This window comes from Nycticebus coucang, chromosome 3, assembly GCF_027406575.1.
Source record: "Nycticebus coucang isolate mNycCou1 chromosome 3, mNycCou1.pri, whole genome shotgun sequence".
In the NCBI taxonomy this organism is placed as follows: Eukaryota; Metazoa; Chordata; class Mammalia; order Primates; family Lorisidae; genus Nycticebus; species Nycticebus coucang.
Window position 1 is genome coordinate 120,039,107 of NC_069782.1, and position 27,643 is coordinate 120,066,749.

Below are 27,643 nucleotides of genomic sequence, written 5' to 3' on the forward strand. Positions count from 1 at the left end.
TGATATGATTACAATGTATCATACAACCATAGACCTATTACTGGACATAGTCTTCCAACTTTTCAACTACTTTGTATCTTTCCATATTGCTATTTTTCTCTTCCTAAAGAACCTAAAGGAAACCTATATTTAATAACTTATCTTCTATTTAGTTCAAGCTTTCTTGCTGAAATCATGATAAATCTTTGCAAAATTAAGACAATTAAAATCCTACCAAAGATTATTGTTACAATTTTCACTTGTTTAAATCTACATCCATTTCAGTTACTAGTCTCCACAATTTTTTTCTTTTTGTTCGTCTGCAAGGTAAACAATATACATTGTTTACAGCTTTTAGTATGTGCTGCCAAAGTGAGTACCTTTGGTTGTTGTCACTGTTGTTCAGTGTTTTTTTTTTTTTTTTTTTTATTAAATCACAAACACATAGATCATGTATACATTAATGCATTTATGGGGTACAATGTGCTGATTTCATATAGAATTAGGAACACTTACATCACACTGGTTAATATACACCTCATCTCATTTACTTAATTATTGTGTTAAAACATTTATACTCTATACCTAATAAATCCGACATGTACCCTTGCATTATGCACCATTGGTGTGATCCCACCATTCACCCTTCCTTGATCTAACCTCCCCCCTCTGCTCCCATCTTCTCCCCCTCTCCTCCCATCCCCTCCCCCTTCCTCCTGCATCCTGGGCATAGTTATGATCATGTGAAAGTGTGAGTGATTGTAAATTGGTTTCATAATAGTACTGAGTACACTGGATATTTTTCTTCCATTCTTAAGATACTTTACCAAGTAGGATATGTTCCAGCTCCATCGTGTAAATGTAAAAGAGGTAAAGTCTCCATCTTTTTTAAGGCTGCATAATATTCCATGGTGTACATATACCACAATTTATTAATCCATTCATGGGTTGATGGGCACTTGGGCTTCTTCCATGACTTGGCTATTAAGAATTGAGCTGCAATTAACAATCTGTTGCAAATATCTTGTTATAAAGGTTTTTTTGGCCCTTTGGATATACACCTAGTAGAGGAATTGCAGGACCAAATGGCAGGTCTACTTTTAGATCTCTGGGTATTCTCCATACTTTTTTCCAAAAGGGATGTATTAGCTTGCACTCCCACCCAGAGTGCAGAAGTGTTCCCTTTTCTCCACATCCATACCAACATCTGTAGTTTAGGAATTTTGTTATCAGTGTTTTTAATATATATCAATAGATTCTATTGCTTCACAACATTTTCATGATGGGACAATGCTTCCCTTATTCATATTTATTTATATTTGCTTATTGATTATTTTTATAATTTTAAAATATCCAATTATAGCAATAAAATCAAGACCCATGAAGACAAAGACTAAGATTATGAACTTTATATACCTTTAACATCTGTCTAAGGATCATTTCCTATCAAGTCAGTAGGTGAGATTTTCTTTTGTTTTGGACCTCTCCGTTCCAAACACATATTATTCATCATCTTGGATTTATTAATGATGGTGAGCAGTCATCAATATTGGTCCAGGCTAGCGCCTCATGCAGTGTTTTATGTAATCACATATTTATCATTCAGTCATGGTTGGCTTTCTTGGAGTATACTAAGCACATCTTATTAATATATGGAATATCCTCTATACTCACGTTGATCTCTATGCACCCAACACATAGACGCAATCATAGAGCTCATAAGCACACAGAAGAGTACTTAAATCAATTTGGGAACAGCCATTAGAAATCTTTGTCACAACCCATAGAGATAGCCATAGAGCTCCTGGTCATGGCACAGTGCTCACAACAGATTGGGGCATACATTCTCAGCCTATTCCATACCCATATAAGTGATGACCAAAACGATCATCAGTGGAAAACAATTAAATCAGCCGTGATACACATATATCATTAGGTTTCTATATATATTTTTCAAAAAAAAACAAGATCTTTCTCACTAGAGAATGATTGGATTATTGTGTGTCCATTCATTATGATGATGAACAGAAATAATGAAGCGAGCACCTTTTCTGCAACTTTTGACATACAAAAGTGGGCCCATTAACATCAATAAGTTACTCTAATTAAAAGTTGTGGAGTATTTAAAAATTAAACATTAAAAAAAGAATAAATAATAAGCAATACTAAGTGTTTTCTCTGGATTGAATAAAACAGTAAAATAGCTTGGGCCTCTAGAATTACACCTGTGCATTGAAGAAAGATTTAGTAACACATTTTCCTAGGTAATATAGTAGGTTTCCTAGGTAATATAGTCTGCTTCTATTTTCTGCTGTTTTTCCCTAAGCATGGTTTCCCATTGCATAACACCAGTCTGCTACTCCTTTATACTCCTTTAATTAATCAGTGCTCTTGCAATCACCATTAAGATTTCTCCCACACTGTTCTAAGTCTATCCCTAGATCCTTTTGTTGAACTATTCACAGCGCTTGCTAGCATCCTTTACGTGGTAGATTTTATAAGAGAAACCAAATCAAGACTTCTGTTACATTTAAAGTTTCACACCTGAAATGTCTACTCTGGGCTCCTTATAATTACTCCCACACAGTTTTTTTCTTTTAGTAAATTTCAGTGTAGATCATTTAAAAAGTGGAGAGATATGCAATTATTACAGAAATGAAAAACTGCAGGACCAAATTCCTCCAGACTCCCCAAACCCCCAAAAAAGGTTCTTAAAAAATGCATTTTTTAAAAAATTATTATGGGTACAAAGAAGTCGTATATCTTTATGGGATACATGTGATGTTTTACCATTGGCATACAATGTTAATCAGGGTAATTGGGATATCCTTCACTTTAGACATTTATCTTTAGGCTAGGAACATTCTAAGTCCACTTTCTTAGTTATTCTAAAAAATACCCAACTTATTGTTGATTATGTCACTTTGTTGTGCTATCATATAATGTTCACCATATCTAACTGTTGTTTGCCTGCATTAACCATTCCCTCTTTATCTCCTACTCCCCACTATCCTTCCCAGCCTTCAGTAAACATTATCCTACTGTCTCCATGACATCAATTTCTTTTAATATTTAGCTCTCAAATATGAGTGAGAACATGCAAGATTTGTCTTTCTGTGCTTGATTTATCTCACTTAACATAACATTCTCCAGGAGGCGGAGACAAGAAGGCTGACGGAAGCCAGCTTTCCACAAAGGCTCCCATCCAGAAGGAGAGTTAAAGGACAGAAATTTAGCAAGTAACCTGGTGGATTAGAGTTGCACCAAGAGAGAAGGTTGAAGAAAGCACATCAACCCTGCTGAAGCGAGCTGCGACCCAAAGGATACAAACATAAAGTACAAAATCCATCACCAAGCGGATGGGAGTCCCCTCCCCCATGAGAATGGCTCGGAGTGCCCCACAAACAAATGAGCATAGTTCAAAGGTCCTCCCACCTACCCTCCATGGGAGAGACCCTCTAAGAACTGGACCTACCTCCTGTACTAGGGTGCCACAGCATTCTCCTGCCAGGCATAAAACCATATAAAACTGTATATATTCTCTACCTGCAACTCTGAGTTCCCCTCCACTCTCACTCTGAGGTCTGGAGGCCTGTCCCCCAGGAGTCCAGATTCTTTGGTGATTTCTCGAGGGGTGTGGACAGGGCCTAAACTGCAGCTGGTCAGTGCTGACTCTGCAGCACAGGAGTGAGGAGAGGAAAGTTGGTTGAGAGGGAACCACACCAGAGCGGCGGTGCCCCGAGGCACAGAGCAACAGCCATTTTTGGCAACAATAGGGCTCACTCCCAGATATTCCGAAGCCACACCCCCTGTCTCCCTGGGCAACCAGAGGAGGCCGGGCATCTACTCAGGTGGCAACCACCATGGAACAGATCTGTGACAGAAACGCAGGCCCTGTGAGTAAAGGGTTTGCCTGAGGTGGTACCAGCCTGGGTGGAGCATGGGTACTAGAAATGCACATACAGAGCTGGTGAAGTTCCCAGGGTGGGGCTGACCCAAAGGACCATTTAACTGAGCCTAAGATGTACCCAACCCTCAGGGGATCATCAGCCTATAGACAAAGGAAGGTAGGAGTCTAGAACTGACAGGTAACTGAATAGGTGCAGGCTCTGGGAACTCAAAACAGCTTCTCTTCTGCAGGGGAATTTAGCAGGGACAGAAACAAATTCCCACAAAGTTGTTCTGTACTGTTCTGTCAGTAACAGCAATCAGGGGCAGGGCTGGAACTGAGTGAACACCCCCCCAACTTCCATCAAGCGCTCGAGGTTATCAGGCCTCACCTCCCCCTGCTAGACAGAGGCAGAGTGCAGTGGCCAGGCTGAGCAGAAATAGATTTCCTTGTGATTCAGGCAGATGCAAAACCCTGGAGTATCTGTTCACTACAGGCAACTAAGTCACAGCCCTGCCAGTCTATCAGTGACTGGGTGTGACAGAGGTGCAAGGTGGGGAAGGAGGCATCAACCTTCCCAGATTGATCTATTTGCTGGGTGGGTCCTCCTGACTCCATAGAGCACCAGAGCAAGCCATATCTGAGTAGTCACCAGACCCCTGCAATCCAGTTGCCAGAGACCTTTGACTCTCTCCGACCTGAGACAGCTGCTGACTGAGACAATTCATTTGGACCTTTTGAACTGAGCCAGTCGCCTGAGAACTATTCAGGTGGTACCTTGGGTGTGTGGTTATAGGAAGGTTTGATTTTCCTTTTCCAATTGTTACCTGTGTGTGGGGGGGGTGACTTAATTGCTGCTATTTCTCCAAAGCTGAGACTTCAACCCAGAGAAACTGTTTCACTAGGGTCGAACAGAGACCAGCTGAAAACAGGACAGAGCCACTTAGACCCACCACACCAAACAGGTCTCTAGTTGCTCAGGCCAAAGCACTGTACAGGTCCTTGACAAAGCTCCAGGGGAAGAATCAAATGGTGTAAAACAATCATGGGACACAATCAGCAGAAAAACTCCGGTAACATGAATAACCAGAATAGCTCAATCCCCCCAAGGAAAGATATGGCATAAGTAACTAAGATCCCATACATAAACACCTGGCCGAGATGTCAGAAATTAAATTCAGAATTTGGATTGAAAATGAGATTAATAGAATAAAGGAAGAATTGGAATTAGAAATTCGAGGAGCAAGTCAAAAGTCAGAATTAGAAATTCAAGGAGAAATTCAAAAGTCGTCTCAAGAATTTAACGAATTTAAAGACAAAACCACCAAAGATTTTGATGAACTGAGGCAAGAATATGCAGCCCTCAAAGATCTGAAAAATACAGTAGAATCCCTCAGTAACAGAGTGGAGCAAGCAGAAGAAAGGATTTCTGACATTGAAGACAAAGCCGTTCAATGCTCTCAAACTCTCAAAGAGGAAAAGAAATGGAGAGCAAAAATGGATCATTCTCTCAGAGAGCTCTGGGATAATTCGAAGAAGGCTAATATCCTCCTCATTGGAATCCCTGAAAGTGATGAAGTGGCCTCCCAAGGCACAGAGGCTCTTCTCCATGAAATTATGAAAGAGAATTTTCCAGACATGCGAAGAGATTCTGATTCAGATAGCAGATAGTTTCAGAACCCCAGCACGACTCAATCCAAATAAGACATCCCCCAGGCATATCATAATTAACTTCGCTAAAGTTAATATGAAGGAGAAAATTCTGAAAGCAGCCAGACGTAAGAAATACATTTACCTACAAAGGAAAGAACATTAGAATGAATGCAGATCTCTCTGATGAAACTTTTCAAGCAAGAAGAGGGTGGTCATCAACTTTTAATCTCCTAAAGCAAAATAACTTTCAACCCCGGATTCTGTATCCAGCTAAACTGAGTTTCATTTATGATAGAGAAATTAAATACTTCAATGACATTCATATGTTGAAGAAATTTGCCATAACCAAACCAGCTTTTCAGGATATTCTCAGATCTATCCACCATAATGACCAGCAGTCCTCTACCACAAAAGTAAACTCACTCAGAAACTTTTGATCAAACTCCAACTTCCACACTGGTGAGAGGATTAAAAATGTCCACTGGACTTTCAAAAAACTCAACACCCAAAATTATGCCAGACTTACCAACATTCTCCATTAACGTGAATGGCTTAAAGTATACCCTGAAGAGGTACAGGTTGGCTGACTGGATACAAAAACTCAGGCCAGGTACTTGCTGCATACAAGAGTCACATCTTAACTTAAAAGACAAATATAGACTCAGGGTGAAAGGATGATCATCCATATTTCAAGCAAATGGTAACCAGAAAAAAGCAGGTGTTGCAATTCTATTTGCAGATACAATAGGCTTTAAACCAACAAAAGTAAGGAAGGATAAGAATGGTCACTTCATATTTGTTAAGGGTAATACTCAATATAATGAGATTTCAATTATTAATATCTATGTACCCAACCAGAATGCACCTCAATTTATAAGAGAAACTCTAACAGACATGAACAACTTGATTTCCTCCAGCTCCATAATAGTTGGAGATTTCCACACTCCTTTGGAAGTGTGGGATTGATCCCCCAATAAGTAGTTGAGCAAAGAAATTTTAGATTTAAACCTAACCATCCAACATTTGGATTTAGCAGACGTCTACAGAACATTTCATCCCCCAAAAACTGAATACACATACTTCTCATCAGCCCATGAAATAGACTCCAAAATCGATCACATCTTAGGTCACAAGTCTAACCTTAGTAAATTTAAAGGAATAGAAATTATTCCTTGCATCTTCTCAGTCCACCATGAAATAAAAGTTGAACTCAGTAAAAACAGGAATCTGCATACTCATACAAAAACATGGAAGTTAAATAACCTTATGCTGAATGATAGCTGGGTCAGAGATGAGATTAAGAACAAAATTGCCAAATTTTTGGAACAAAACAACAATGAAGACACAAATTATCAGAACCTCTGGGATACCACAAAGGCAGTCCTAAGGAGGAAATTTATAGCACTGCAAGCCTTCCTCAAGAGAACGGAAAGAGAGGAAGTTAACAACTTAATGGGACATCTCTAGCAACTGGAAAAGGAAGAGCACTCCAACCCCAAACCCAGTAGAAAAAAAGAACTAACCAAAATTAGAGCAGAATTAAATGAAATTGAAAACAAAAGAATTATACAACAGATCAATAAATCAAAAAGTTGGTTTTTAGAAAAGGTCAATAAGGGCAGTGCCTGTGGCTCGGTCGGTAGGGCGCCGGCACATGTACCGAGAGTGGCGGGTTCAGACCCGGCCCCGGCCAAACTGCAACCAAGAAGTGGCCGGGCGTTGTGGCGGGCACCTGTGGTCCCAGCCGCTCGGGAGGCTGAGGCAGGAGAATCGCTTGAGCCCGGGAGTTGGAGGTTGCTGTGAGCTGTGTGAGGCCATGGCACTCTGCTGAGGGCCATAAAGTGAGACTCTGTCTCTACAAAAAAAAAAAAAAAAGAAAAGGTCAATAAAACAGATAAATCTTTGGCTAACTTAACCAGAAAAAAAAGAGTAAAATCTCTAATCTCATCAATCAGAAATGACAAAGACAAATTAACAAAAGACTCCTCAGAAATTAAAAAAGTCCTTAATGACATGGAGGAGACAAGATGGCTGACTGAAGCCAGCTTTCCACAGAGGCTCCCATCCAGTAGGAGAGTTAAAGGAGAAAAATTCAGCAAGTAACCTGGTGGATTTGAGCTGCACTAAGAAAGAAGAATGCACATCAACTCCGCTGAGGCGAGCTGCGACCACAAGGATACAAACAAAAGGTACAAAATCCATCGCAAAGTGGATGGGAGTCCCCTCCCCCGTGAGAACGGCTCAGAGTGCCCCACAAACAATCAGGCAGAGTTCGAAGGTCCTCCCACTACATTCAATGGGAGAGACCCTCTAAAAACTGGACCTACCTCCCCTACTAGGGTGCCACGCGTCCTCCTGCCAGGCATAAAACTGTATAAACTGTATATAGTCTCTACCTGGAATTCTGAGCTCCCAGCACTCCCCTCCACTCACACTGAGGTCTGGAGACCAGTCCCCCAGGAGTTCAGAGTCTTGGGTGATTTCTCGAGGGGTGTGGATGGGGCCTCGACTGCAGCTGGTCAGTGCTGGCTCCAGGGCATGAGAGTGAGGAGAGGATGCTCATCAGAGAGGGGACCGCACTGGAGCAGCGGTTCTCTGAGGCACAGTGTGACAGCTGTCTTTTGGTGACAATACGGCCAGGCATAAAACTGTGTAAAACTGTGTGTGTTCTCTGCCCACAACCCCAGGCTCCCAGTGCTCCCCATGCTCCCCTCTGCTCTTGCTCCAACGTCTGGAGGCCTGTCCCCCAGAAGACCAGACTCTTGGGCGATTGTTCGAGGGGTGTAGACAGTGCCGGGCTGCAGCCGGTCGCTGCAGACTCTAGGGCATGGGAGCAGAGAGAGGACAGTTGGCCAGAGGGGAGCTGCACCAGAGCAATGGTTGCTTGAGGCATAAAACCACAGCCCTCTCTTTTACTAGCAATATGGCTCACTACCAAATATTCTGAAGCCACACTCCCTGTCTCCCTGGCAACCAGAGACTGTGAGTATAGGATTTGCCTGAGGCAACTCCAACTTGCAAAGCAGGGTAACTCCCAGGGCAGGGCTGACCCAGAGGTCCACTTTACTGAACCTAAGATGCATCTGGCCCTCAGGGGATCGTCAGCCTATAGACAATACAAGAGCAAAGACAAGCTGATTTGGAACTCAATTCAGCTTCTCTTCTGCAAGGCAAAAACAAAGTTGTTCTGTTCTGTCAGTAACATTAAACAGGGGTGAGACTGGACCTGAGTGAAAAACCCCCAACCTTCATCAAGTGGGCGAGGTTGTCAGGCCTCACCTCTTCCTGCTAGAGAGTGGCAGAGTGCAGCAGCCTGGCAGACTTCCTTGTGATTCAGGCAGGTGCAAACTCCTGGAGTACCGATTCACTACAGGCAACTGGGTCAGCCAACTGCAGGGCTATCTGTGACTGGGTGTGACAGTGGCGCAAAGTGGGGAATGAGGCATCAACCTTCCCAGACTGATCTATTGGCTGGGTGGCTCCTCCTGACTCCACGCAGCACTGGAGCAAGCCACACCAGAGTAGTCACCTGACCCCTGTGATCCAGTACCCAGAGACCTCTTAAACTCTCAACAGAGACAGGGGCAGACTGAGACAATTGATTTGGACTTTTTGAAATGAACCAATCGCCTGAGGACAAATCAGGTGGTGCCCTGGGTGCACAGTGGTAGGAAGGTATGATTTTTCTTTTTCAATTGTTTGCCGGTGGGGGGTGGGGTGACTTAATTGCTGATATTTCTCCACAGCTGAGACTTCAATCCAGAGTATCTGTTTCACTAGGGTGGAACAGAAACCAGCTGAAAACAAGACAGAACCACTTAGCCCCACTGAACCAGACAGGGCCTCAGTTTCTCAGGCTACAACACTGTACAGGCCCTCGACAAAGCCCCAGGGGAAAAAATCAAAGGGAGTAAAACAACCATGGGGCAGAATCAGCGGAAAAACTCTGGTAACATGAATAACCAGAATAGATCAACCCCCCCAAGGAAAGATATGGCAGATGTAATTGAAGATCCCATTCATAAACAACTGGCTGAGATGTCAGAAAATGAAATCAGAATTTGGATTGCAGACAAGATTAACAAAGTGGAATTAGGACTTTAAGGAGAAATTCAAAAGTTGTCTCAAGAATTCAACGAATTTAAAGACAAAACCACCAAGACTTAGACACACTGAAGCAAGAATTTGCAGCCCTCAAAGATATGAAAAATACAGTAGAATCCCTCAGCAACAGAATGGAGCAAGCAGAAGAAAGGATTTCTGACATTGAAGATAAAACCTTAGAACGCTCCCAAGCTCTCAAAGAGGAAGAGAAATGAAGAGCAAAAATGGATCATTCTCTCAGAGAGCTCTGGGATAATTCGAAGAAGGTAAATAGCCGAATCATTAGAGTTCCAGAAACAGATGAAGTGGCCTCGCTGGGCACAGAGGCCCTTCTGCATGAAATTATGAAAGAAAATTTTCCAGACATTCCTAAAGATTCTGAAATTCAGATAGCGGACAGCTTCGGAACCCCAGCATGACTCAACCCCAATAAGACATCCCCCAGGCATATCATAATTAACTTCACTAAAGTTAATATGAAGGAGAAAATCCGCAAAGCTGCCAGGAGAAAGAAAACCATTACCTTCAAAGGGAAGAATATTAGAATGATTGCAGATCACTCTGCTGAAACTTTTCAAGCCAGAAGAGGGTGGTCACCAACTTTTAATCTCCTAAAGCAAAATAACTTTCAACCCCAGATCTTGTATCCAGCTAAACTAAGTTTCATTTATGATGGAGAAATTAAATACTTTAATGACATTCATATGTTGAAGAAATTTGCCATAAGCAAACCAGCTCTTCAGGATATTCTCAGACCTATCCTCCATAATGACCAACCCAATCCTATACCACAAAAGTAAACTCACTCAGAAATTCGGATCAAACTCCAATTTCCACACTGGCAAAAGGATTAAAAATACCCACTGGACTTTTGAAAACCTCGATACCGAAAACTTCACCAGACTTATCAATATTCTCCATTAATGTGAACAGCTTAAACTGTCCTCTAAAGAGGCATAGGTTAGCTGACTGGATACAAAAACTCAGGCCAGATATTTGTTGCATACAAGAGTCACATCTTAACTTAATAGACAAATACAGACTCAGGGTGAAAGTACGGTCATCCATATTTCAGGCAAATGGTAATCAGAAAAAAGCAGGTGTTGCAATTTTATTTGCAGATACAATAGGCTTTAAACCAACGAAAGTAAGGAAGGACAAGAATGGTCACTTCATATTTGTTAAGGGTAATACTCAATATGATGATATCTCAATTATTAATATCTATGCACCCAACCAGAATGCACCTCAATTTATAAGAGAAATTCTAACAGACATGAGCAACTTGATTTCCTCCAGCTCCATAATCGTCGGAGATTTCCACACTCCTTTGGCAGTGTTGGATAGATCCTCCAACAAGAAGCTGAGCAAAGAAATCTTAGATTTAAACCTAACCATCCAATATTTGGATTTAGCAGACATGTACAGAACATTTCATCCCAACAAAACTGAATACACATACTTCTCATCAGCCCATGGAACTTACTTCAAAATCGATCACATCTTAGGTCACAAGTCTAACCTCAGTAAATTTAAAGGAATAGAAATTATTCCATGCATCTTCTCGGATCACCATGGAATAAAACTTGAGCTGAATAACAACAGGAATCTGCATACTCATACAAAAACATGGAAGTTAAATAACCTTATGCTGAATGATAGCTGGGTCAGAGATGAGATTAAGAAAGAAATCGCCAATTTTTTGGAACAAAACAACAATGAAGGCATGAACTATCAGAACCTCTGGGACACCGCAAAGGCAGTTCTAACAGGGAAATTTATAGCACTGCAAGCCTTCCTCAAGAGAATGGAAAGACAGGAAGTAAACAACTTAATAGGACATCTCAAGCAACTGGAAAAGGAAGAACATTCCAACCCCAAACCCAGTAGAAGAAAAGAAATAACCAAAATTATTGCAGAATTAAATGAAATTGAAAACAAAAGAAGTATACAACAGATCAATAAATCAAAAAGCTGTTTTTTCGAAAAGGTCAATAAAATAGATAAACCTTTGGCCCACCTAATCAGGAAAAAAAGAGTAAAATCTCTAATCTCATCAATCAGAAACAACAAAGACGAAATAACAACAGACTCCTCAGAAATCAAAAAAATCCTTAATGAATATTACAAGAAACTTTATTCTCAGAAATATGAAAATCTGAAGGAAATTGACCAATACTTGGAAGCATGTCACCTTCCAAGACTTAGCCAGAATCAAGTGGAAATGTTGAACAGGCTCATATCAAGTTTAGAAATAGCATCAACCATACAAAACCTCCCTAAAAAGAAAAGCCCGGGACCAGATGATTTCATGTCTGAATTCTACCAAACCTTTAAAGAGGAATTAGTACCTATATTACTCAACCTGTTCCAAAGATAGAAAAAGAAGGAAGACTACCCAACACATTCTATGAAGCAAACATCACCCTGATCCCCAAACCAGGGAAAGACCCAACAAGAAAAGAAAATTATAGACCCATATCACTAATGAATGCAGATGCAAAAATATTCAACAAGATCCTAACAAACAGAATCCAGCAACACATCAAACAAATTATACATCATGACCAAGTTGGTTTTATCCCAGGATCTCAAGGCTGGTTCAATATATGTAAATCTATAAATGTAATCCAGCACATAAACGAATTAAAAAACAAAGACCAGTCCCTGGAGTGATTCCGTCCTGCGCAGCTGTTCCTTGGAGCAGTACTCGTTTATCTCCGTCCGCCTTCTCCCCCACCTAAGTGCGTGCCATCACCTCATGGAAGATTCGATGGACATGGACATGAGCCCCGTGAGGCCTCAGAACTATCTTTTCGGTTGTGAACTAAAGGCGGACAAAGATTATCACTTTAAGGTGGATAATGATGAAAATGAGCACCAGTTATCTTTAAGAATGGTAAGTTTAGGGGCTGGTGCAAAGGATGAGTTGCACATTGTTGAAGCAGAGGCAATGAATTATGAAGGCAGTCCAATTAAAGTAACACTGGCTACTTTGAAAATGTCTGTACAGCCAACGGTTTCTCTTGGGGGCTTTGAAATAACACCACCGGTTGTCTTACGGTTGAAGTGTGGTTCAGGGCCTGTGAATATTAGTGGGCAGCACTTAGTAGCTGTGGAAGAAGATGCAGAGTCAGAAGATGAAGAGGAGGAGGATGTGAAACTCTTAAGTATGTCTGGAAAGCGATCTGCCCCTGGAAGTGGAAGCAAAGTTCCACAGAAAAAAGTAAAACTTGCTGCTGATGAAGATGAAGATGATGATGAAGAAGAAGAAGATGATGATGATGATGATTTTGATGATGAGGAAACTGAAGAAAAAGCTCCAGTGAAGAAATCTGTGCGAGACACTCCAGCCAAAAATGCACAAAAATCAAACCAGAATGAAAGGATTCAAAACCATCAACACCAAGATCAAAAGGTCAAGAATCCTTCCAAAAACAGGAAAAAACTCCTAAAACACCAAAAGGACCTAGTTCTGTAGAAGACATTAAGGCAAAAATGCAAGCAAGTATAGAAAAAGGTGGGTCTCTTCCCAAAGTGGAAGCCAAGTTCATCAATTATGTGAAGAATTGCTTCCGGATGACTGACCAGGAGGCTATTCAAGATCTCTGGCAGTGGAGGAAGTCTCTTTAAGAAAATAGTTTCAACAGTTTGTTAAAATTTTTCGTCTTACTTCATTTCTGTAACAGTTGATATCTGGCTGTCCTTTTTATAATGCAGAGTGAGAACTTTCCCTACCATGTTTGATAAATGTTGTCCAGGTTCCATTGCCAAGAATGTGTTGTCCAAAATGCCTGCTTAGTTTTTAAAGATGGAACTCCACCCTTCACTTGGTTTTAAGCATGTATGGAATGTTATGTTAGGGCATAGTAGTAGTAGTGGTCAGACATGGAAATGGTGGGGAGACAAAAATATACATGTGAAATAAACTCAGTATTTTAATAAAAAAAAAAAAAGACCATATGATTCTCTCAATCGATGCAGAAAAAGCTTTTGATAATATCCAGCATCCCTTTATGATCAAAACACTTAAGAAAATCGGTATAGAAGGGACATTTCTTAAACTGATAGAGACCATCTATGGCAAACCCACAGCCAATATCATATTGAATGGAATTAAATTGGAATCATTTCCACTCAGATCAGGAACCAGACAAGGCTGCCCATTGTCTCCATTGCTTTTTAACATTGTAATGGAAGTTTTAGCCACCGCAATTAGGGAAGAAATGGCGATCAAGGGTATCCATATAGGGTCAGAAGAGATCAAACTTTCACTCTTCACAGATGATATGATAGTATATCTGGAAAACACTAGGGATTCTACTACAAAACTCTTAGAAGTGATCAAGGAATACAGCAGCATCTCAGGTTACAAAATCAACATTCGTAAATCAGTAGCCTTTATATATACCAACAATAGTCAAGCTGAAAAAACAGTTAAGGACGCTATTCCGTTCACAGTAGTGCCAAAGAAGATGAATTATTTGGGAGTTTATCTAACAAAGGACGTGAAAGATCTCTATAAAGAGAACTATGAAACTCTAAGAAAAGAAATAGCTGAAAATGTTAACAAATGGAAAAACATACCATGCTCATGGCTGGGAAGAATCAACACTGTTAAAATGTCCATACTACCCAAAGCAATATACAATTTCAATGCAATCCCTATTAAAGCTCCACTGTCATACTTTAAAGATCTTGAAAAAACAATACTTCATTTTATATGGAATCAGAAAAAACCTCGAATAGCCAAGACATTACTCAGAAATAAAAACAAAGCAGGAGGAATCATGCTACCAGACCTCAGACTATACTATAAATCGATAGTGATCAAAACAGCATGGTACTGGCACAAAAACAGAGAAGTAGGTGTCCGGAACAGAATAGAGAACTAAGACATGAATCCAGCTACTTAACCATCATTTGATCTTTGACAAGCCAATTAAAAACATTCAGTGGGGAAAAGATTCCCTATTTAACAAATGGTGCTGGGTGAACTGGCTGGCAACATGTAGAAGACTGAAACTGGACCCACACCTTTCACCATTAAATAAGATAGACTCTCACTGGATTAAAGATTTAAACTTAAGACATGAAACTATAAAAATACTAGAAGAAAGTGCAGGGAAAACTCTTAAAGAAATCGGTCTGGGCGAATATTTTATGAGGAGGACCCCCCGGGCAATTGAAGCAGCTTCAAAAATACACTGGGACCTGATCAAACTAAAAAGCTTCTGCACAGCCAAGAACACAGTAAGTAAAGCAAGCAAACAGCCCTCAGAATGGGAGAAGATATTTGCAGGTTATGTCTCTGACAAAGGTTTAATAACCAGAATCCACAGAGAACTCAAACAAATAAGCAAGAAAAGAACAAGCGATCCCATTGCAGGCTGGGCAAGGGACTTGAAGAGAAAACTCTCTGAAGAAGACAGGCGCATGGCCTACAGACATATGAAAAAATGCTCGTCATCTTTAATCATCAGAGAAATGCAAATCAAAACTACTTTGAGATATCATCTAACTCCAATAAGATTAGCCCATATCACAAAATCCCAAGACCAGAGATGTTGGCATGGATGTGGAGAAAAGGGAACAATTCTACACTGCTGGTGGGAATGCAAATTAATACATTCCTTTTGGAAAGATGTTTGGAGAACACTTAGAGATCTAAAAATAGATCTGCCATTCAATCCTATAATTCCTCTACTAGGTATATACCCAGAAGACCAAAAATCACATCATAACAAAGATATCTGTACCACAATGTCTATTGCAGCCCAATTCATAATTGCTAAGTCATGGAAAATGCCCAAGTGCCCATCATCCACGAATGGATTAATAAATGGTGGTATATGTACACCATGGAATATTATGCAGCCTTAAAGAAAGATGGAGACTTTACCTCTTTCATGTTTACATGGATGGAGCTGGAACATAGTCTTCTTAGTAAAGTATCTCAGGAATGGAAGAAAAAGTATCCAATGTACTCAGCCCTACTATGAAACTCATTTATGGCTTTCACATGAAAGGTATAACCCAGTTACAACCTAAGCATATGGGGAAGGGGGTGAGGGAGGGGAAGGTTGGGGGAGGTTGGCGGAGGGAGGGTGATTGGTGGGATTACCCCTGCGGTGCATCTTACAAGGGTACATGTGAAACTTAGTAAATATAGGATGTAAATATCTTAACACAACAACTAAGAAAATGCCAGGAAGGCTATGTTAACCAGTGTGATGAAAATGTGTCAAATGGTCTATAAAAACAGTGTATGGTGCCCCATGATGGCATTATTGTACACAGCTATGATTTAATAATAATAATAATAAAATATTTTGGAGCTGAAGAGGAGAAAGTGCATTAGAAAATGAGGAAGAGGTGGCGCCTCTGGCTCAGTGAGTAGGGCGCTGTCCCCATATACCAATGGTGGGGCGTTCAAACCCGGCACCGGCCAAACTACAACAAAAATGGCTGGGCGTTGTGGTGGGTGCCTGTGGTCCCAACTACTTGGGAGGCTGAGGCAAGAGAATTGCCTAGGCCCAGGAGTTGGAGGTTACTGTGAGCTGTGACGCCACAGCTGTCTCTAAAAAAAAAGAAAGAAAGAAAATGAGAAAAAGACCAAGAAAAGACACAGGGGTATTCTTGGAGAGGAAGACCCAACATAAAGTACATTGTCTATAGACTTAGCATAACCCCTATACGAATAGCAATGAGATTGGCTCCAAGGGCAAGATTCTTCCGTCATGTTTACGTAGGGGCTGGACCAAACATAAGAAATTGATAAACGTTTCTTCACTGTATGTAGGTACATTCTCCCAGTGGAATAATATGCAATTTTAATGAAGAATAGGACAGATCTATAAGTGCTAATATAGAAAGGTTTTTAAGATACATTAAGTGAAGGCCAGTGCAGTGTAATCCCAGCCCTCTGGGAGGCCTAGGCGGGTGGATTGCTTGAGCTCAGGAGTTCAAGACCAGCCTGGGTAAGAGTGAGACTCCTTCTCTACTAAAAATAGAAAAAAACTAGCTTGGTGTTGTGGTATGTGCCTATAGTCCCAGTTACTCCGGAGGCTGAGGCAAGAGGATTGCTCAAGCCCAAGAGTCTGAGGTTGCTATGAGCTACGATGACATCATGGCACTTTACCCAGGGTGACAGAGTGAGACTCTGTCTCAAAAAAACCCAGAAAGGATACATTAAGTGAAAGAGTGAAGTGCATGCATGTTGATGCTGTTTATGTATATTTAAGGATATGTGTATAACATATGTAATTCTATAAATAACAGAAATGTTTTCTGTAAGCACAATAGTATAATAAATGGCACATACATAGCACTTACTATATTCCAGGCACATATTTTAACTCATAAGTTATCCCCATTTCTATTGATGGGGAAACTGAGGCACTAAGTGATTAAGTGACCAGCCCAATATCACAGAACTAGTTAGTGCAGAGGTAAAAGTTAAACCCAGACAGTCCCTGCTTTTACCGACCATGATACTGACCTTCATGCAGGAAAGCGTTAACTGAGGGCCGCGAGGGTTGGGAGTGGTGGAGAGAGGCTCTTGCTTTTACTTCATACTTTTGAGTATTCACGATATTATTATTATTTTACCATACACAGTATTACTTTAATGAAACACTGACTTAAATATATGTTTGAGAACTGGGCCTTCGCTGTACAGCGACGGCATCACTAGGGACCTGTAGGGAGGTTACGGTGAGGTGTGGGGGCAGGAGGGGAAGTTACAACAGCCAGAATCCCTCCCTCACTGGCTTGTTGAAAGAAACAAAAAGGAGATGCTTGGTTGCTTTGCATTTATTTAAGTTTCAGTCCTGGGAGGGCAAACAGCATTGAAAAGTGCAGTGGCCAATTTCTGACATTGGTTTCTCCAGGGACTCCTTTTCTTTTTTCTTTCATTTTCTTTTCTTTTCTTGTCTTGTCTTTTCTGTTCCTTTCCTTTTTTTGAGGGTGGGGGGGACAGAGTCTAACTATGTCACCCTTGGTAGAGTGCTGTGGATTCACAGCTCACAGCAACTTCAAACTCTTGGGCTTGGGCAATTCTATTTCCTCAGCCTCCCAAGTAACTGGGACTACAGGCGCCCACCACAATGCCTGGCTATTTTCTTGTTGCAGTTGTCATCATTGTTTAGCTGGCCCGGGCTGGGCTCAAACCTGCCAGGCTTGGTGCATGTGGCTGGCACTGTAACCACTGTGCCACAGGCACCAAGCCATAGGGACTCTTTTTCATCATGAAGTTTGTGGACATCTCCTGTTGCAGACTCCTGCATACACAGCTCCTCTGCCAGTTATTCTAGTTCAATGTTTCCCCTAGGTTATACATTACTATTACTGCATAAGTTAAAGTCAGTGAAAAAGGTGTAAGTTAAGAAGTTTCACTCCCAACCACTGTGTTCTACTTCCCCACCTTACCTCTGACAGGGACCAATTTATTCCTTTCTTGTTTCCTTTCAGCGATTCCTTAGGCAAATGCAAACATCTGTGCTTGCTTGTATAAGGCATATAATCTTATTTTCATTTCTTGTTGTACAGGTTGCATCACTGCTTTGTATCTTTCAAAATCAGCACATGGAGAACTTCTTCATTATGTTTTTTTTGTAACCGGTGCACAACTGTCCTTATGATCCCTTGACCTTGCTATTGGCTTAGCTGAGGAGTCTCCCGATGTGAACTAGGGTTTCTTCTTTGCTCCCTTATTTTTAGCATTATTCTTGTCATGAACTTCCTAGCAACTAACTGCATTCTGGTTAATGAGGGACAACTGGAGGCTTCTCTTTACCTTCTTATCTAATGCCACAGTGTGGACCCAGTCTTCCTGGATGCCCCTGGGGGCAGCAGCTCACACCTGTTCATTTTGGTGATTAAAAACATTAGAGGTACCTCCATTTGAGTCTCTTGTCGCTGGTAATTTTCATCTTCTTGGGAACAGGTGCACTGGGGTGGAACCCCAGGTAAAAAATGCTTATAGTTTAATTGTAAACAACCATTGACAGAGTGTGCATTGCCGAACAGGTATGAAGTTGGGTACTTTCTTGCTCTCTTTATTTTTTATTTCTATGTTTTAATATGATTCTGTACTTGTCTGATTGTCTTATGAACATGTTAAACTGCTACATCTTAGGAGAGTGGGGATTAGGAAGGAGAAAAAAACTCATCTGCAAAGCTCTCATTTGCAGCTTGCCCTAGAATGGGCAGAACAGATTATTTTGGTTTAACAGCCGTCACTTGGGTAGCGAGCCGACTGGAGGGATTGTAATATTCTGTTTTCATGGCAAAGCTCATGGTTCTCCCTCTGTTTATTTTGAATATGTGTCTTCTCCCTTATTAATAAGTTCAGTGCTCTGCTTCTGGAGGGGTCAGTTCTGCTCCAACATGCCCACCCAGCTGGCGATGGCCATGGACACCCTGATCAGAGTCTTTCACAGATACTCTTGCAAGGAAGGGGACAGGTTCAAGCTCAATAAGGGGGAGCTGAAAATGCTCCTGCAGCAAGAGTTCACAGACTTCCTTTTGTGCCAAAAGGACCCCCAGTTGGTTGACAAGATAATGCAGGACCTGGATGCCAACAAGGACAACAAAGTGGATTTTAATGAATTCGTGGTCATGGTGGTGGCTCTGACAGTTGCTTGTAATGATTACTTTGTGGAACAATTGAAGAAGAAAGGAAAATGAAGATAAGTAGCAGGCCAGTCTAAAGGCAGAAATATATTCAAAGTTATTTACTTATTTTTCATCTGTACCCTTCAGATCTACAGACACATTAATGTCATTTATAGATATAATAAAAAGCACATATAGTTAATTGCCATTATTCCTAAATTTTGTGTACCTTAATATATTGACTTTATACAATTATTCCAAATCTTATATTCCCTACTTGAAATTTGCCCATATTATTAAAGATGTTATAAGGATTTTCTTAGTCTGTCAAAAGGAGAGTGTCACAAAAATTTAGATACTTTCAAATGAGACTAGAACTTAGGAAATTTCTAAGACACCATTGAATTGTACTTGAACTTCTTACCCTGTTAATTAACTGACTCCCCATACTCCTATGGCTTTGCTTCAGATGAAAGAAGCTGTGTTAAGGAATTAGAAGTGCTGGCTTTTTCAGTGATTTAGGTCAGGGTATGGGTAGACTCAGGGCGAGGTGCTCAAGCCAAGAGAACTGAAGCCAGCAACCTTTGATGTTTGGTGTATAAATAACCTTCCATGCTCCTTGGGTTGGAGAATTCTGAAGCAAGAGTTTCCCAGAATTTCCCAGTGCTTTCCCCTGGAATTAAGCCTTGGGCGCAGGTGGGGGGCTCCTTTCCTTTCTCCTGTCTCACTGCACTACCCTACCTGTGTTTCTGCACCTCTCAAATAAATGACTTGCACATGAAAAAATATATATATATAACGTTCTCCAATTCCACTCATGTTGTTGCAAATGGCAGGATTTCATTCTTTTTATGGCTGTAAAATATTCCATTGTGTATTCATACTAATTTCTCTTTGCATTCATCCATTGATGGACACTTAGGTTGATTACAAATCTTTTGTGAATTGTACTGCAATAAACATGGGAGTGCAGGTATCTTTTCAGTGTACTGATTTCTCCTCCTCTTTTTAATTTCAAGAAATTGGGGGTACACATGTCTTGTTTACATACTTCATTTTTATTCAGATTGACTCAAAGTTGTAACTGCTCCCTTCACCCAGTTAGTGTGCACTGTACCGAATAGGTGTGAATTTACCCATGTCCTTCTCCCCCTCCCCCACCTTGATTTTCATTGAGATTTACTTCCATATGAGCACTTAAGTGTTAATCAAGTAGTTTTGATTCAGGATTGAGTACATGTGTTTATTTCTCCATTATTGTGATGTTTCAGTTAGAAGAATGGTTTCCAGTTCCATCCGGGTTGTCACAAAAAATACAAGACTGCCACTTTTCTTATGGCTGAGTAGTAAGTACTCCATGGTATGCACATAACCACATTTTATTAATCCATTCATGGATTAATGTGAGATGGCCAACTAGAGACAGCTCTTGCTGGTCTGCCTTCCTTTCAGTGTATACCCAGCAGTGGGATTCCTTGGTAATATGTAGTCCTATTTTCAGTCTTTTGAGGAACTTCCCTACTGTTCTCCATAGTGGTTGCACTAATTTACATTCCCACCAATAACATACAGGAGTTCCCCCTTCGCCATATGCTGTCAGCATTTATTTTTACCTGTATTTTTGATAAAAGCCATTTTAAGAGGGGTAAGATAAAATCTCTTTGTAGTTTTGATTTGCATTTCTCTGATGACTAATGATGTTGAGAATTTTTTCATAGTGCCTGTTAGCCATTTTTATGTCTTCTTTTGAGAAGTGTCTTTTCAGATTTTATCCATTTTTAATTGGATTATCTGACTTTTTCTATTGAGTTGTTGGAGCTCCATATATATTATAGTTGTTTATCCCTTGTCAGACAGGTAGTTTGCAAATATTTTATCCCATTCTATGGGCTCTTTCTTTACTGTATTCATATTTCCTTTGCTGTGCAGAAGCTGCTTTTTAGCTTGATTAAAATTAAGCTAAGGATTTTGGTGTGATCCCATTCATCCAATTTTGCTTTGATTGCTTGTTCTTTAGGGGTATTACTCAGTAAGTCCTTGCCCAGACCAGTGTCCTGAACCATTTCCCCAATGTCCCAATGTTTTCTTTTAGTAATTTCATAGTTTTGGGTCTTATATTTAAGTCTTTAGACCACTTTGACTTGATTTTTGATGAGAAATAAGAGTCTAGTTTCATTCTTCTATGTATGAATGTCCAGTTTTCCCAGCACTATTTATTGAAGAGACTGTCCCTTCCCCACTGTATGTCCTTGGTGCCTTTGTAAAAAATAAGTCCATTATACATGTATGGATTTATTTCTGGATTCTCTGATCTGGTCTACTGGTCTATGCATTTGTTTTTATTCCAGTACTATGCTGTTTTGGTTACTACAGTTCTGTAGGATAATCTGAAGTCAGACAATCTATTCCTCCAGTTCTTTTCTTTTTGCTCTGGAAAGCTTTGTTTATTCTGGATCTTTTGTGGTACCATACAAATGTTAGGATTATTTGTCTATTTCTGTGAAGAATGTCACTGGTATTTTAATGGGGATTGCATTTTTCAATCTACACTTTCGTGTAGATTGCTTTAGGTTGAATGGACATTTGAACAATATTTATTCTCCCAAAACACAAGCATAGAATATCTTTCCATTTAGGGGTGTTCTTTTTTAATTTGTTTCATCAATGTTTTATACCTTTCATTATAGAAATCTTTCACTTCTCTGGTTAAGATTGTTCCTTGGTATTTTATTTTATTTGTAACTGTTATAATTAGTATTACTTTCTTCATTTCTTTTTCAGGTTATTTACTATTGTCCCATAGCAATGTTACTGATTTTTGTATATTGATTTTGTTTCCTGCAACTTTACTAATTTTATTAATCTATTTTAATAGGTTTGTGTGTATGTGTGTGAGTGTGTGTGTAGTCTTTAGGTTTCTATAGATGTTAGATCAAACAAAGATAATTTGACCATTTCTTCCTTTCCAACTTGGATGCCCTTTATTTATTTCTCTTGCTTGATTGATCTAGTTAGAATCTCCAGTACTATGTTGAATAACTGTGGTGAAAGTAGGCATCCATGTCTTCTTCCAGATCTTAGAGGAAAGGCTTTCAGTTTTTCCATATTCATTATGATACTCCCTGTGGGTCTGTCATATATGGCTTCTATCATGTTGAGGTAAGGTTTTTCTATAACTAGTTTTTTGAGCATTTTTATCATGAAGTGATGTTGAATTCTATCAAATGTTTTTTTTCAGCATAGTTGAAATGATAACATGGGTTTTGTCCTTTGTTCTATTGACGTGATGTATCAGGGTAACTGATTTGCATATGTTGAACCATCTTTGCTTCCCTGGGATAAATCCCACTTGATCTTGATGAATAATCCTTTTAATGGATTGTTGAATTAAGTTTGCTACTATTTTATTGAGGATTTTTGTATCTTTTTTCATCAGCGATATTAGCCTGTAGTTTTCTTTGTGTGTGTGTGTGTCTTTGGCTTTGGTATCAGAGTGATACCAAAGTGATACCAAACTCTCTTACATAGAGTTTGGGAGTATTTTCTCTTTCTTAGTTTTTTGGAACAGTTTAAGATTGGTATTAATTCTTTGAATTCTTGGTGGAATTCAGCCTTGAAGCCATCAGGTCCTGGTCTTTTCCCTGATGGGAGACCTTTTATTGTCTCTTCTGTCTCCTTACTTGTCAATGGTTTATTCAGGTCTCAGACTTCTTTATGATTCAATCTTGGTAGATTGGCACACTAGGAAATTGTCCATTTTCTCTAGGTTTTCTGATTTATTGGCATATAATATAATCATTATAGTCTCTAATGATCCTTTAGATTTTTTGCAGTATCAGTTGTAATATTTCCTTTTTCATCTCTGATTTTATTTGCTTAGGTCTTCTTTTTTTCTTAGTCTGACTAAAGGTATGTCAATTTTGTTTATCTTTTTAAAAAACACAATTTTTTGTTTCATTGATCTTTTGTATTGTTTTTCATTTATTTCTGCTTTGATCATTATTATTAACTTCTTTTTTCTACAATTTTGGATTTGATTACTCTTGCTTTTTTTAGTTCTATCAGATGCATCATTAAGTTCTTTATTTGAAGACAGAGTCTCACTTTGTCAGCCTGGGCACAATGCAGTGGCATCATCATAGCACACTATAACCTCAAACTCCTTACCTTGACCTCCCAGACTACTAGGATTACAAGTGTGAGCCATGGTAATCACTGTGCCTGGACTATGTCGTGTTTTTTGTTTCATTTTCATTTGTTTTGAAAAATATTTTCATTTCCTTCTCAATTTCTTCATTGACTCACTTGTCATTCAGGAGCATATGGTTTAATTTCCATGTGTTTGTATATTTTCCAATGTTCTTCTTATTATTGATTAACAGTTTTATTCCATTGTGGTCAGAGAAAATACTTTGTATGATTATAAATTTTTTTGAATTTTTCAAGATGTGTTTTGTGACCTAACATACAATCTATCCTTGAGAATGACCCAAGAACTAAGGAGAAGAATGTATATTCTGTAGTTATTGGATGAAAATTCTGTAAATATTTATTGGGTCTATTTGGTCTATATTGCATATTAAGCAACGTTTCTTTGTTGGTTTTCTGTCTGGATGATGTGGGTTATGCTGAAAGTGGAATGTTGAGGTCTCCAGTGTTTATTGTATTGGAGGTTCATTGCCCTCTTTAGCTTTGGTAATATGTGCTTAATATAGCTCAGTGCTCCAGTGTTAGGTGCATAAAAGGCCTGACAATTAAGTTTTCAAACTTGACACCATGTATTTGCATTGGCATCACTGTACAAACAACTCAGTAAGGTTTCAGTGTTTCACAGCTATGTCCATATCAACATGTGGTGGCGTATTGCTGGGTAAAGTTCAATATTCTTGCTGCGTGTTTTTTTGTTTTTGTTTTGTTTTGTTTGGGGTTTTTTGCAGTTTGGGGCCGGGGCTGGGCTTGAACCCACCACCTCCAGCATATGGTGCTGGCGCCCTACTCCTTTCAGCCACAGGCGCCGCCTCTTGCTGCATGTTTTTGTGTGCCATATGATGACAGCTCTGATGGCCATTCTATAAAAAGAGCTCCAAAATTGCTTTGAAGGGTAGACTGGGCACTTCGCATTGGTGCATAGCTTCCCAAGGGAAGTATTTTGAAGGTAACCATAGTAATATTCAACAATGAGGTATTAGCACTTTTTCTAGGGAGAGTTTACAAACTTAACTTTCAGACCTTATATGTGTCTAGAATTGTTATATATATCCTCTTGTTGAATTGACCCCCTTATCATTACATAATAACCTTCTTTGTCTCATTTCATAATTTTCCATCTTGAAATCTATGTTATCTGATAAAATGCAGCTAATACCACTTTTTTCTTTTTCTTTCTTTCTTTTTTTTTTGTTTACATTTGTATAGAATATCTTTTTCCATTTCTTTATTCTTAGTCTATCTATATACATCTTTATAGGTGAAGTATGTCTCTTGCAGACAACAAATGGTTGACTCTTATTTTTTTTAGCCATTCAGCCATTCTATGTTGGAGAGTTTAGTCTGTTCACATTCAATGTTATCAACAAGGAAGGGCTTACTATTGCCATGTTATTATTTGATTCTGGTAGTTTTGTGGTCCTCTCTTATTTCCTTCCTGTCTTCCTTTGTTAAAAGTGATTTTCCCTGGTGGTGTGTTGTAATTTCTTGTTTTTTATTTATTTTTTATTTTTTGTGAAGCTACATGCATTTTGAAATGTGTTTATATAGACTTTAGGAGGCCAAATATAACTAGGAGCACTTCAAAAAATTGGCTAGCTTTTTAAGCTATGTACTAAGAAGATTGGATAAGAAATTACAAGCAAAAATGTTAAAGTCTTTTCATGTTTCATGTTATTATAAAAGAAATACATTGCACACTATAAAAATTCAAACTTCACAGAAAAGCACAAGGAAGAAAATAAAATAAAATTCAACTGTAATTTTTTAATACCCTTTATGCAGGAAGAACCACACTATTAATTTTATGCATATTTTCAATTTTTTCTATTATAGTTTTTAAAAGCAAAATAGAGACCATTCTTTACCTATTTCATAACTCGATTTTTTTTTTGATTTAAAAATACACTATGATCAATGCTAGAGTCATGTTTGGGTATTGTTTATTGCCTTAGTGTGCTAGAGTCTTTGAAGAGTAACTGCTGACCTTATTCACTGGCTGTGGCCCTCATGGCACAGTCAGTCACCAGGTTAGTGACATGGCTTCATACAGACCTATGCAACTGTTAGACTCACAAGTTAAAGAATGATGCAACTGGTTCTTTAGAAGCCCTCTATTATAGGAATGTATAGATTTTCCATAGAGGGCTATCATGTGGTTTTAATTTTACTCTTATCTTCCTTAATGATTTATCCTGCTTCTATGAAATAAGGCTAAGTTTTTCTTCGTGATAGTCTTTGTTGGTTTCTAGAAGGTTGTTTAATTCATCAAATGGATTATGTGCCTGTTGTGTGGTAGTCACTGTTCTACACAAATGAATAATTTCTACTGTAATGAGAGGTAACTATAAAGCTAATAAACATAGCTCCTTAATTGGAGTGAGGTTATAAGGGTGGTTGAAATAAAATAATAAAAAATAGAAAAATAAAAATACACTATGAATAATTTCCTATGATATTAGGGCCTTTGAACATGATTTTTGTCATATCTACATATTCTATATATAATATATCACAAATTATTTAATTCCTGCTTTTTAACAGTTGTGACTTTTTATTATAAGTAACTGTAATTATAACTTTACATAAGCTTTTTGTAAATCTTGTATTACATACTTAAGGAGAGACTTCTGGCAAAATTCATGATTTTCCAGTCAGAGAGTATAAACAATTTTAAATATTTTTAGTAAGTGTTGTTGAGTTGCCCATGAAGGACATTTTATCCTTTTAATCTGTGAAAATTACATTGAATTTTATTTAATTTTTTACAGTTTTACTGCAATATTGTTGATAAGAATTGTATGTACTTAAGGTATACAATGTGATGTTTTGAGATATATTGTGTATATATACACATTGTGAAATTATTACTATTAATCTTATTGACATATACATTACCACACATAGTTAGTATTTTGTGTGTATGTGTGGTGAGAACATTTGAGTTCTACTCAGCAATTTTTAAGTATATAATACATTATTATTAACCATAGTCACCATACCGTACAATAGGTCTCCAAAAATCATTCATCTTATACTAGAAAATTTCTATGCTTTAACCTACATTTCCCCAACTTCCACTCCTGGCCATTGATAACCACCATCACACTCTTCTGTTTCTATGAGCTTGACTCTTTTAGATTCAATAAATAAATGAGATCACACAGCATTTGTCTTTCTGTGGCTGGTTTATTTCATTTAACATAATTTTCTCATAAATTATAAGATTTCTTCTCTTTAAAGGTGAATAGTAACCCATTATGTGTAAATACCACAGTTTCTTTAGATCCCTTAACCTGTTGATGGACACTTAGATTGATTCCAATATTTGGGCTATTTTCCATAAAGTCTGTACTAATTTACATTTCTACCAACAGTATGCAAGGGTTCCTTTTCTCCACATCCTCACTAACACTTTTTTGTCTCTTTGATAACAAACATTCTAGCATGTGTGAGGAAAGATCTTATTGTGGTTTTATTTTGCATTTCTTCAATGAATAGTGATGTTGAGCATTTTTTCATATACCATTGATTATTTCTATGTCTTCTTTTGAGATATGTCTATTCAGATCCATTGCCCATTTTTAATCAGGTTATTTGACTTATTATTAAGTTATTTGAGTTTCTTATAAATACACATTTAGAATATTAACTCCTTATCAGATATATGATTTATACATATTCTCTCCCATTCTGTAGAGTGCCTCCTCACTCTGCTGATTGTTTCCTTGGCTGTGCAGAAGTGTTTTGGTTTGATGTAATCATCTTTGTAGATTTTCAATACTGTTGACTGTGCTTTGGGATTCATATCCAAAAAAATCATTGCTCAGAACAACGTCATGTAGTTATACAGTTTCATACCTTACATTTAAGTCTTCAATCCACCTTGAGTAAATTTTTATTTATGGTATGAGATAAGGGTCTAATTTCATTCCCCTGCATATGGGATATCCAGTTGTCCCACCAACATATATTAAAGAGACTGTCATTCCCCATTGTATATTCTAGTGCCATTATCAAAAACCAACTGCCAGGCTGTGCGTGGTGACTCACTCTTGTGATCCTAGCACTCTGGGATGCCGACATGGGAGGACTGCTTGAGCTTAGGAGTTTGAGACCAGCTTGAGTAAAAGCGAGATTCCATCTCTACTAAATATAGAAAAATTAACCAGGCATTATGGCAGGGACCTATAG

At 38.8% G+C, this 27,643-nt stretch overlaps 2 protein-coding genes, 1 non-coding gene and 1 pseudogene across 7 annotated transcripts in view; 3 read left to right on the forward strand and 1 right to left on the reverse strand.

The window, feature by feature from the left end:
- HTR7 (5-hydroxytryptamine receptor 7) overlaps positions 1-27,643 on the reverse strand; it is a 330,604-nt gene that overhangs the window by 164,310 nt on the left and 138,651 nt on the right. The gene's annotated exons all lie outside the window — the stretch shown is intronic.
- On the forward strand, positions 12,374-13,567 carry LOC128581289 (nucleophosmin-like; annotated as a pseudogene). Its single transcript, XR_008378791.1, has one exon. The product of XR_008378791.1 is annotated as a nucleophosmin-like (transcript).
- On the forward strand, positions 19,016-19,315 carry LOC128581291 (protein S100-Z-like). The gene has a single exon (XM_053583902.1). The coding sequence runs from the start codon at positions 19,016-19,018 to the stop codon at positions 19,313-19,315; it is 300 nt and encodes a 99-aa protein (XP_053439877.1).
- On the forward strand, positions 25,363-25,492 carry LOC128582856 (small nucleolar RNA SNORA3/SNORA45 family). The gene has a single exon (XR_008379281.1). It is a non-coding gene; the product is annotated as a small nucleolar RNA SNORA3/SNORA45 family (small nucleolar RNA).